At 45.1% G+C, this 12,936-nt stretch overlaps 1 protein-coding gene across 1 annotated transcript in view; it reads right to left on the bottom strand.

The window, feature by feature from the left end:
- ARIH2 (ariadne RBR E3 ubiquitin protein ligase 2) overlaps positions 1-11,529 on the bottom strand; it is a 44,248-nt gene extending 32,719 nt beyond the window's left edge. Inside the window, exons 1-2 of the mRNA XM_066616712.1 lie at positions 11,361-11,529; positions 215-562 (exon numbers count right to left, since the gene is read on the bottom strand). Coding sequence (XP_066472809.1) covers positions 215-463 — 249 coding nt within the window. The 5' untranslated portion in view covers positions 464-562; positions 11,361-11,529. The remainder of the gene's footprint in view (positions 1-214; positions 563-11,360) is intronic.
- Between the last annotated feature and the right edge of the window lie 1,407 nt (positions 11,530-12,936).

Below are 12,936 nucleotides of genomic sequence, written 5' to 3'. Positions count from 1 at the left end.
AGGTGTGTGCATCTGCCCACTCAGACCCCACAGGGAAACCAAAACACCTTAGCCAAGCACTAGGGATACCAGGAATACAGCTACCTCAGATCCATAGTACTTTGGGTCAACTGTCTCCTACAGCTCCAATGGCAAACCAAATGATTCCAATTTGTTTTGTTGGTTTTACACCTGAAAAGGCATGTCTTTCACCACCTGCCATAGCATCACTCACCTTTAATGCAGAGGCCAAACTGACCATGTGCTCATTCAGGGTACTCTCAGACTCCTTGTAAGTCAAGCAGGTGAACTGATATTCCTCAGGATCAAAGGCATCAGCTCCCTGTTGTTCCACGTCACTTGCCACCCCCACATAATAATCTTCAATGTCCCCAGGATCTTCATCCTCTTCCTCCTCATCGCAGTTTGGATCATAGTCCTCCTCATTGCTGTCAGAGCCCTGGCTATTCATGTCCACGGACATCTTAACACTCTGCCCAGTGCGCAGAACAGGAGAGCAATGTCTGTTTCCTTCTCCACCACTCCTTATGGCTCTTTTGACTTCATCTGACGTTTCCGTCTCCTAAATGGAGATGATTGGGGGGGGGGGGGGAGAAGAAAAGCACAAGTTTGACTTTTAAACCCACAAGTGCATGAGACAGAAGAAAAACTCGCTTAGTAACATCAAAAGCAACGCTCACACTTAACAAAGGCACTGAGCTGCTTCATGCAAAAAGATCAAGGGTAGTTATAATATTGCCAAAATTTCTTGAAGTTCCACTGCTCAGGTACGACTCTCCCTAGATATGTCAGTCTCAATCGCTCCCTCTGCTTAACCTACACCATGGAGTCATTAGAAATCTAAGCAGGCAAAAAACACTGTAATGCACTCTGGAAAATGCTACACCTTTCTTGGGTGCCTTGGCAGAAAGGTGGTACCTAAATGCTACCAATCACAAATAAGGGGTGTGTTGTCCCAGTCCTCCAATTTCTTTCCCACCCTTTTTTCTTTTTCAATTTACACCCTGCTTCCAGCAGTCATATAGTTGGCCTACAAACATTAAAACAGAAAATACTCTACAAATCAAAATAGCCCAATTTTAAGATTACCAAAACAAAGAAAGGCAAAGAACTATTTAAAAGAAAAATCCACAATAGCCCAGGGTTTTCAGCTCAGGTCACATCACTTCACAAAGTAAAAAAAAAAAAAACCAGTTTGCAAATTTGTAGATGCCCATCAACTCAGGAGTAGAAAGAGAAAGCCTGCCCTGGATGGGGTCATGGCTCACTCCAGCATAGGTTACCCAGCCACTTCCAGCCAGCATCACTAACTGAGCTTTAGCTTACCAAACCAAATATTCATCCAGCCCATTACTGATTCCAGGCCAGGTCAGGGATTCCATTGCCTCATCACAGTTAGAGGAAGAGGAAAGTAGAATACCAACATCACTTTATGCTCCCTTCTCCCATGCCTGCCTTTGCAATTCCTACTCAGTTCTTCAGACACATGCAATTTCCTTCTGCCTGCGATTCAATAATCTACCTCTATTTTCCCTTGCAAAGCTCAGTTTTCTGCAAAGCCCTCTCTGGATCACATCAGCTTGACCTTTCCTGCACTTTACCAGCTTCTACCAGTTTAAGATTCCCAGTTTCAGCTCTCTCATTTTTAACTTACTTGTCTTATCTAAATTATCTTTCCTGGACCAAAAAAAAAAACTGTACCTATATAACTAACAGCAAGAAATAAGCACTGTGCACTAATGTTGCCACCTCATACTTTCAAAATATGCAACTCAAGTTATTATGACCTTCAGGGAACACAATTTTAAACAAGCGTCATCCTCCGTCTCAAAAATGGGAAGCAAATTGGCTGAAGTGACAACAGCTGAATGGCAAAGCTAAGTAATATCTGTCTATAACCAAATTTTGAAGTCGGAGGCTGAAAGGTAAGCAAACCAAGGCGATCGCATGCACACACCCAGTTTCCAAGGTCAGTTCTTGGTAGGCATCCCTATTCAGAGTGTCCCTTAGCTCTTAACGCTATGTATTTTTAAAAAACATATGAATGTTCATGACATATCAGAATAGTTGAGGGCTGGATTCTATGTACATTTTATTATTGCTAACCACTGTGACTTCAGGTGTATCCTGTAAAAGTCCACCAAGAAGAGGAAGTCATACCTTTATAGCTGAAAACTTTACTCTCCTGCAGCCTGTCTTCCAATCAACAGGACTAGAAAACCACTGGATACTTAAGAGTTACAGAATAGCACAGGATTACAATTCTGCACAGGGTGCTGGTCTTGAGGACTGATAGTAGAATCATAGATTAGGAAGGGACCTAATAGGTTGTCTAGTCTAACCCCCTGCCTGTAGCAGGAAATCCTCCTCAAGCATCTCCAATAAGTGGTTGTCGAGCCTCTGCTTGAAGATCTCCAGTGAAGGAGATTCCACCACTTTCCCCAGCAATCTGTTCCACTGCCAAACTGCCCTTACCATCAGGAATTTTTTCCTGATAGCCAATCAGAATCTATTCTTTTGCAATCTTCCCCATTGGATCTAGTTCTATTTTCAGAGGCAGTTGAGAACAAATTTGTCCCTTTCTCCATATGACAGCCCTTCAGAGTATTCATTTCATACCCTGATCCTGGAATAACGTTTACACACATTAAGAATCATAGCACAAGGAACACATCACAGTCTGTTATCCAACTAGAATGGAGCCTCATTCCAAGAATATTTATTCAGAAGTATACCCCATTGATTGAGTGAGTCTTACTCCCAAGTGGTGTGTTCAGACTCCAGTCTTCAAGAGTCCCTTAAACTTATATTATAATGTATTCAGTTTATATCCTATTTTTTTCACCCCACATAGCTGTCAAGTTGGTTTACAACATAATTATATTACCTAGCTGTTAACTATAATACAACTGAGTAGCAAGAAATCTGGAAGCGGGTCTTTTTTCCACTGATCTGGTATCCACTGATTTTTTTAATTCACTGGGTTCTGCAACAGAACCCCAATGGATAATGAGGCACACCTGTACACTTACTTATAAAGCTATGGCTTATAAATTGTCCAATATAAAATAGTATATCTAAGGATAAACTAGTCCCTTGCACATTATTTAGAATTAGCATTGCCATTTTATGGATGTCTACAACTCACTCATAAATTCAGTTACACTCTACCCAGTTGCTTTGAGAAACATAACTTTGACTTCCTGGACTGCAGAGTGCAGAAAAATTTTAGCAACCAGATATTATGTTTCCTCTCCTTTGGTTTAATTCCTCATTTAAAGACATTAGATGGCTACTGAAGTGCACTGCAACACATACTTGATTTGCAGTTAGTCTGAAGTCTTGCCATGAATTCAGCCAGCTACCTCCAGCGGAAGAGAATGAAGGCCAGAAGCTAAATATATCAGCTCTCCAAATTAAATGCACTATAATCAGAACTTCCTCAAGTACAGTTTTTAAAGTCTTACACAACTAAGTATTTTTGATCAACTTTGCAAACAGAACTCAGAGGATTGTCTTTCACATACCCCTCCACCCATCCAGGCTCCTTGCCTTTCCAACACCCACGCAGCAGATACTATCAGTTATCCCTCTCCCTGCAGTGTAATCCCATGATCCTATTCAGCCTAGCAGTGGAGATCAATCTACCCTATGAGAAAAGTGGGAGGAGGGATGTCTCATGCACAGAGACAGATTGTACTATGGAGGACCATCACCAGGGCTATTCCTCACCTAGCTTTTAATGAGCCAGTACTCTTTAAGGTTAGATGGAAGAATTTGAGAGCTAATCTTACAGTAACAACAGTGAGGAGAATTACAACTTCAGGTAGAACTTCTATCTTCATGGCAGTGAACAATAAGGTAATTACTAACTTTTCAAATCACTGGCCACAGTAAATGAAATAAGAAGCTATGAGAGGAGTTGCCATTGAGAGTTCTGATGTTTTCCCAGAACATTGATTTTTGTCCCAGAACAGCACAAAAAAATGGCAAGAACTAGCCTTCAATTCATACTACTGAAGAGCCCAAATGGCATGCACTTTTCAAAGGCACTAAACAACATGGAAACATGATGTAAGAGAACCAAAATAAGTATTTAATGCCTGATTGACAGCTAGTAAAGGGACATCCGGATGCTTTGTCAGTTCAGAATCTAAGCCTGTTCATATGCATTGTTTTAGGAAATATTATCTGTTGCAATAAGCGTTCATACCACTGACTATACAATTTAATTAAGAATTATACCCTGCTTCTCCGGAAGGTGACACTTTGTAGTACTTGGAAAATCTCAAATTGTTATCCGTACAACACAGTCAGTCTTCATAGATGCCTTTCACACATCTTTGAATGTTATCATGGATAAATTAGAAAAATGCCATGTAATGGAAGGTAACGCGCACACATATAGCATGAATTTGTATTGCTCATCTGTACACACACAGTGAGCCCATACTCAGTAGAGCAGCCATTTTCAACCACTCTACCATGGCACACTGGTGTGCAGCGAATGGTTTGCAGGTGTGCTGTGGGAGTTTGGGGGAAGGTCATTTATTAGTAGGTCCATTGGAGGATGTGAGCCTCCCAGCAACAGCACAGTGTGCCTTGACAATTTCAGTGCCTTGTCAGTGTGCCATGACACAAAAAAAGATTGAAAATCACTGCAGTAGAGGCTAGGTCAGTGAGAGCCAAGCGCATGGCAGAAATTCATATGGGGGATGCACACTGGGAAATGAAAGTTGCCCCAGAAACTAAATCCCCTATGTCTGTATTAGTATGGTACATGGTTTCCATATCTGGGTGGAACACCCTGTTCTAGAAACACGTGAGCAGTGATTCATGCTTGAGTATTTGTTATTTCAACTTAGCTTAAGTCTACCCTTATGCTGCTTCAAGGCTTGTATACAGAAGGCACCTTTTTTTCTTGGATGAACTGGCCAGTTTTGATAGCATGTCATATCCCCTTAAGAGACGCTACTATAGCTAACACTAACTTATTAGAAGCATGAATCCTAAACTAAACTAAAAGGGACATCCAAACGGAAGAGTTCATTTCAACCAAAATCAAATCACTGCATGACTGTATAATATAGCTATTTTCTTTTTTAAAGGCTCTTCAGTAAATCAAGGCCATTCCTTTCACCACACATCACCATATATCCGTGGTATCCAAACTGGTGGGTTGCGACTCACCAGCCAGGGAAGCACTTGTCCCTGCCCCTTTGCGGGAGGGGCAGCAACACGATTCCCAGGATTGCAGGGATGTGAGGGGGGTTTTCACTTACCTGCATCAATCATGAGTCCTGGGGGGTACAGGAAACCCACTGAAGGGCTCCCCACCGCTCCAAACATCTAAAATAGGGGGGAAAACCTGGCACTTCCAGTTTTCTTCGTGAATATGCTCAGTTTTTTTCCTTTTTAAAAATATGTTTGGAGGCATGGGGAGGCCTGCAGAGGGCTCCCCATACCACCCAGGACTCCAAAGCTGGCTGCCAGTAAGCGAAAACCCTGCTCCCATCTCCAGAAACAACATAATCCTGCAGATCTCATTGCTGGCATAGCCCCACCCCTGCACACATCTACAGTGTTCCCAACTCCCTTGTAGGAGTTTAGGAAATACTGCCATATACCATGGAAACAAAGAAATCCACACCACACCCATTGAACCCCAGTCACCAGCACAATTTAAGATATGGCTTTAATTGTATACAGCATGCTGTAAGTTTGCTTGAAAGCAAGTTCATCGGAAGTTCAGTGGAACTTACCATAGATAAGTTCCTATAGTACCTATAGTACTATATACCTATATAGTACCACCTAGATATACCTATAGTAGTGAAATTTTTGCCAAGTAATCAAGCTCCAATTCTCACTTCTCCTTATCTCTGGGTCAATCAGAGGGCAGAGCCTTTCAACAGTTTCCTTTCTCAGCTGAGCTGTTGCTGGGCTCAGGCAGGCACCTCCTTAGTTGCTATAGTTACTTTCCAGGGGCATTCCAGCCAAAGTTAACCTTTTATTCTCCTTCCTTCTGCTGCAGCAAAGCAGGTCTGTTCTGTGAAACACCAGGATGGGACCCTCCTTCCCAGGCTACAATTCAGTGTACCCTTACTTAAGAATAACACCCATGGAAAGCAGTGGTAAAAAAGTACTTCTGAGTAAAAAAGGTTGCAAATATATGCAGCTGCATCTCTACTGTGAACTGAATTGCACACTCTCAGTTATGTGTTATGGGTTGTATGTTGTATGTAGAGCTTCTGGCTTAACACACCAGACTCCTTAAAAGTGTTTTCGATTCATGGTTCTCCTCACGTCCACCTTAAAGGTGGATTTGATTCATGGATCTCCTGTAGTGGTTCCCAACCTTTTTCACTTGCATATCCCTTGGCAGCCCATTTCCATAAATTGTACCCTTCATATTAGCAAAATGTTTGTAATAATACAAGCCCTCATCTCCTCTCTATGAAAACCCAGACTTCATGTATTCATTACAGTGCTTTCTCTTTTTATCCGTTTGAGGAACAGAAGACTCTGCCTTTGCACTGTTTTGCACCAGAAGTGTGCTGAGAAATTCTGAGTGATTGATCACTTTCCATATTATGTTTCAGCTTTTTTACTGTGCTGGTTTTCAATCACTGTTTCATACATGAATTGATGACCAAAAACTAGCTATTGGTGGGGCTTTCACAGCCAACTAGCTTCCTCCCTTCCTGCCTTGCTGGTCCTTGCAGGCATTCTGGAGCACGGCCTGCCTTTTTCTGCCATTCTTTTTCAAGTACCCCTAAAGGTCCTGTTGAGTGTCCCTGGGAGTACATGAATACCAGGTTGGGAACCACTGTTTTACTGGTATGTTGTTTACAGTGCACATATAGTGTTTACAAAAAGGTGGTGAAGACCAGAATTTAAAAAAGAATAAAAATGTATCTTATGATCTTTTACTATGTTTTTAATAAATTAGAGACTACAGTTCTTAGGTAACAATTAGTGGTAGGTTATTTTTTAGGATCTGGCCTTGGGTAAAATCAGACAACACTATAATCAGACACCCCCCCTGAGTTTAACCCCCGACTTATCCGAGGGTCATAGAAAATTTCATGATTGTTGGTTCAAAACCTGCCCTCAACTTATCTGTGGGGTTAACTTGTGGGAGAGTATCTGCGGTGCTTGTAGTTATGCATTCATTAGTTTGCAGCCTGAGTGAAGGTGACAACAAAGGGCAACTAACAGGCTCCTGAGGGGAAGTTCAGACATGCAAACCTGCCCAGGGAAGTTGGAATGACTTGCCCTAGAGCAGTGTTTCTCAAGGTTTGTCCCCTGCTGTACCACTTCACATGGTCCACCTATCTGAAGTACTACCAGAAGTAACTGGCAGGCAGCCGATGTCAGGGATCCTGCAAGTATTACCAGACACCACCTCAAGTACCCTGGTTGAGAAATGCTGCCTTATAGCAGCATTTCTCAATGTTTTCCCTGCCATACCACTTTGCACAGTCCACCTATTGGAGGTACCATCAGAAGAAACTGACAATGAGGTCATCACCAGTTACTACCAGATCAGGAGGCCAGACACAACGTGTCAAACACAGGTAAGAGGCTCAGGGCAGACAGGAGGGCATTTTCAGCACACAAAAAGTGTATGCTAGAGTTCTAGTTCCCAAGCCGAGCCTCCTACTGCTGCTTGTTGTTTTGAACTGCGCTTCACTGTCAGGTGGCAGGGGTCTGGGGGTCCCACATGTACCACCAGATACCACCTCAAGTACCACTGGTAGTATGAGTATAACTGGTTGAGAAACTCTGCCCTAGAGCTTTCCTCTCATTTAGTAAATTAAGAAGCGCATCTAGCAGGACAAACTTTGTTAGCCAACTTTCTACACCCCACTACAAATTCTACTAGTGAAAAGAATGGTGGGTAAAAATTAGAAGGTTCCATGTCCGCTGTACTCCCACTATTTCCTGCCCAATACTATTTGCCAACTCTTAACTTCATTTTTGTAGGCTACATGCCACCTGAGGTTGTATTGGTGGTTGTATTCCACCACTTCCACAGCAGGCTACAGAAATTTTGGTGGGCCACTGTGAGATACAGCAAGCTGGACTAGATGGGCCCTTGGCCTGATCCAGCAGGGCTATTCTTATGTAGCCTCACATTCTATGATACAGTACTACTAAATGCTAAAACAGTAAATTCAGGAACAACTATCTTCCATTTCAGTAAACAACAGAACAACTCGTTCAGATGCCAACATCATCAAGCAGCATAGTCTACTCACGCAGGAAGGGACAATGAATGAGAAGAACAGCTTCAGTAACAACAGTATTCAATAGCCACAGTACAGTACAGGTTAAGCCATTTCTGCCCAACATTGCATATATGTAAGAGGGATCAAACATGTACACCCACGGCCCTGCAAAAATATGTTAAGTATCCCTTATCTGGACTGCTTGGGATGGAAATGCGCCTGGATTTCAAATTTGTCTGCATTTTAGAATCATTGCATAAATATGAGAAATGCTTCCTCTTGCTCTTTTCACAGTTACAGAAACAGCTGTCTGCTGTACAGGTACAGAGCAGAGATCAGAAGTTGCATCCTATACCTGCACTGTATGTGGGAATGAGCACAAGACTTTCTAGTGCTCACACTACAGTACAGAAAACCGTCCTGGTCAAAAACATATGGATTTCGGAATAGTCTGGATAAAGGATAATCTACCTGTGGTCTTTTACAACCACAAAAACTACACGAATCAACCACAAAACACAGACATAAGAACAGCCCCACTGGATCAGGCCATAGGTCCATCTAGTCCAGCTTCCTGTATCTCACAGCGGCCCACCAAATGCCCCAGGGAGCACACCAGATAACAAGAAACCTCATTCTGGGGCCCTCCCCTGCATCTGACATAGCCCATTCCTAAAATCAGGAGGCTGCACATAAGCACATCATGGCTTGTAAGCCATAATGGCTTTGCACACAAGCACATCATGGCTTGTAACCCATAATGGATTTTTCCTCCAAAAACTTGTCCAATCCCCTTTTAAAGGCATCCAGGCCAGACGCTGTCACCACATCCTGTGGCAAGGAGTTCCACAGACCAACCACATGCTGAATAAAGCAATATTTTCTTTTGTCTGTCCTAACTCTCCCAACACTCAATTTTAGTGGATGTCCCCTGGTTCTGGTGCTATGTGAGAGTGTAAAGAGCATCTCTCTATCCACTTTATTCTTCCCATGCATAATTTTGTATGTCTCAATCATGTCCCCCCTCAGGTGTCTCTTTTCCAGGCTGAAGAGGCCCAAACGCCATAGCCTTTCCTCATAAGGAAGGTGCCCCAGCCCAGTAATCATCTTAATTGCCCTCTTTTGCACCTTTTCCATTTCCACTATGTCTTTTTTGAGATGCAGCGACCAGAACTGGACACAATACTCCCTTACCATCGATTTGTACAACGGCATTATAATATTAGCCGTTTTGTTCTCAATACCTTTTCTAATGATCCCAAGCATAGAACTGGCCTTCTTCACTGCCACTGCACTTTGGGTCGACACTTTCATCGACCTGTCCACCACCACCCCAACATCTCTCTCCTGATCTGTCACAGACAGCTCAGAACCCATCAGCCTATACGTGGTTTTGATTTTTTGCCCCAATGTGCATAACTTTACACTTACTTACATTGAAATGCATCTGCCATTTTGCTGCCCATTCTGCCAGTTTGGAGAGATCCTTCTGGAGCTCCTCACAATCACTTTTGGTCTTCACCACTTGAAAATGTTTGCAAACCTAGCCACCTCATTGCTCACCCCTGTCTCCAGGTCATTTATGAAGAGGTTGAAAAGCACTGGTCCCAGGAAAGATCCTTGGGGCACACTGCTTTTCACCTCTCTCCATTGTGAAAATTGCCCATTGACACCCACTCTCTGTTTCCTGGTCTTCAACCAGGTCTCATTCCAGGAGAGGACCTGCCCTCTAATTTCCTGACTGTGGAGTTTTTTCAGTAGCCTTTGGTGAGGGACTGTGTCAAACACCTTCTGAACGTCCAGATATATGTCTACAGGTTCTCCCACATCCACATGCCTGTTGACCTTTTCAAAGAATTCTAAAAGGTTCATGAGGCAAGACTTACCCTTACAGAAGCCATGCTGATTCTCCCTCAGCAAGCCCTGTTCGTCTATGTGTTTTGAGAGTCTGTCTTTGATGAGTCATTCCACCATCTTACCCGGTATAGATGTTAGGCTGACTGGCCTATAGTTTCCTGGGTCCCCCCTCTTTCCCTTTTTAAAGATCAGCATGACATTTGCTATCCTCCACAACCACAAACAGACGGAAGTGTTTAGTGGCAAGCCTTCTGAGTTCTCCAGACATCCAAGGGCTTTGCTCAACATCCACCCTGACAAAGAGTTCTGGAGAAGGTGTCAAAAAGTTTGCTGTTCAAGATGGGCCCTGGACAGTGGTTGGTGATGTGTTTACTAGGAACAACCAAAAGCACTGTCCAGGGCCTGCCCTGAACAGCAAACCTTTGGACTTCTTCTCCAGAAGACTTTGTCAGGGTGGATGTGGAGTAAAGCCTCAATACCCAAAAATTGTGGCTTTCAAATTTAGTGCCTTCTTGGATCTCTTCTGCCACCACTCCCCAAATATCTTACCTTCCTCCAAGAAGCACCTAAAACAAACATGCCCTTAACTGGATTTATCTTGGTTAAGCCCTAAAGCACAGTCTGGGTAGAAGGGGCCAGGGGTGCCTGTCTCCCCATCTAAAGCTGCAATCCAATGCACACCTTCCTGGGAGTAAGCTCCATTGACTATAAGGGAACTTACCTCTGAGTAGACACGTTTAAGATTGGGCTTTAATGCTACAGTCCTATCCACACTTTCCTGGGAGTAAGCCCCATTGACTAGAATGGGACTTACTTCTGAGAAGACATGCATAGGAGTGGGCTCTAAAGCTACAGTCCTATCCACACTTTCTTGGGAGTAAGTCCCACTGACTATAATGGGGCTTACTTCTGAGTAGACAGACATAGGCTTGGGCTCTGAGGCTGCAATCCTGTCCACTCTTTCCTGGGAGTAAGCCCCACTGACTGCAATGGGGCTTACTTCTGAGGAGACTTGCTGGGCTTGGGCTCTGAGGCTGCAATCCTATCCCCACTTTCCTGGGAGTAAGCCCCACTGACTGCAATGGGGCTTACTTCCGAGGAGACCTGCTGGGCCTGGGCTCAATCTCCCCTCCCTCCACGTCCACAGCCCCTCTGGCCAAGGGGCCCCGAGCGAAGCCCCGTCCCTGCAGCCGCCCAGCCCACAGGGGGGCCTCCTTCCACGCCGCTCCCCATGTAAACAAGGCCCGGCTCCCCCTCCTCGGAGCTCACCGGGGGCACGGGTGGGAGGTCGCAGCCGCCTCCGTCCGGCAAGAACGCGGCTTCGACGGTGCCCGGAAGGAGCGCTGGAGCCGCAGCCGGGAAGCGGGAGGGGAAAACAGAAACTACCGCCCCGCAGACTCTCCCATCTCTAGCCGGGGCTCTGTGGCCTGCGCGCCGGAAGCCCTGGCTCCGGCGTGGCGTCACTTCCGCCGCCGGGACGGAAGAAAGGGCGGGGGAGGGAGAGCCCGCGTGACATCACTGGGCGGGAGGAGCCTCCGGAGAAGAACGCGGGACGCTCGAGTAAGGGCAGGACGAGCCATTGGGGGAGGGGGCTCTGGACCGGACCATCAGTGTGGGGGAGGGGGGCCGTTGGGAGCAACTGTCGTTTAGCGAGAGTGGACTGATCCATTGCAGCTGCGCGGGGACCACTCAGTGGCCAGCACTCCGGCCCTTCTCAAGCCAGAGAACATGCGTCTTTCCTCAGGGTGTGGTTAGCCTGTGAAACTCCCTGCCACAGGAGGTGGGGGTGGCCTCTGGCCTGGGTGCCTGTGCTGCCTCTCTTGGTGTTCTTTTCCCTCTCAACACCACACCAGGACCAGGGCACAGCCACTGAAGCCGAGTGTTGGGAGAGTCAGGACAGACTAAAGAATTGCTTTGCCCAGCACGGAATTGGCCTGTGGAACTCCTTGCCACAGGACATGGTGGTGGCATCTGGCCTCAATGCCTTTAAAATGGGATTGGACAGATTTCTGGAGGAAACGTCCATCACCGGTTACAAACTGTGATGGGGATGTGCAACGTCCTGATTTCAGAAGGAGGCTACCTCAGAATGCCAGGTGCAATAGAAGGCACCAGGATGCAGGTCTCTTGTTGCTCCCCAAGGCATCTGGTGGGCTACTGTGAGATTCAGGAAGTTGGACTAGATGAGCCTTTGCCTGATCCAGCTCTAGGGGCTCTTCTTATTTTCTTAACTGGACCGCTATTGTTGGAACAGTTTGCAAAGACACAGGTTGGCTGAATGGAACAAAAAAGAAATCGGGTCTAAAAATCTGCCACTCCACCCAAAATATAACTTTCATACAAATGCCAGCTTCCTCCCTCCCCCTTGTGATAATAAATGTAATGTGGTTTCATTACTTCTCTTTCATGTGGGAGACTCTGCAGAGTGCCAATTCTACCATAAAATAATTGTCCAGAAGTTCCCAAACAAAAATACAGCTGGAATCCTGTCCAGCATGCTGCAGGTTCTGCATTGTCAACTCAAAGAAACACAAAAGTACCCTTCCTACAAAGACTGCCCACACAAGACTAGGGTTACCAGCTCTCCCCCCCCCCCCCCGCACAATCTTATACCTCTAAGCTGGGTGAATGGAAAAATTCAGCAGGTGAAGCATTTCCCATGACTGCTCCACTAATCTGAGGAACACATCACTTGCTAAATTCATCACCTAGCTCAGTGGTTCCTAAACTGTGAGCCATGGCTCCCTGGGGAGCCTAGGAAAACAGCCAGGGGAACCATGGAATCCTTGCTAAAAATCTTGCGTTTATACAATGTATAGAATTGTAGCCCCAATGGGCAGCCATG

Source organism: Tiliqua scincoides, chromosome 2, assembly GCF_035046505.1.
Source record: "Tiliqua scincoides isolate rTilSci1 chromosome 2, rTilSci1.hap2, whole genome shotgun sequence".
Lineage (NCBI taxonomy): Eukaryota > Metazoa > Chordata > Lepidosauria > Squamata > Scincidae > Tiliqua > Tiliqua scincoides.
The sequence above is the reverse complement of the archived record's forward strand: the minus strand, read 5'-3'. Positions and strand labels throughout refer to the sequence as shown.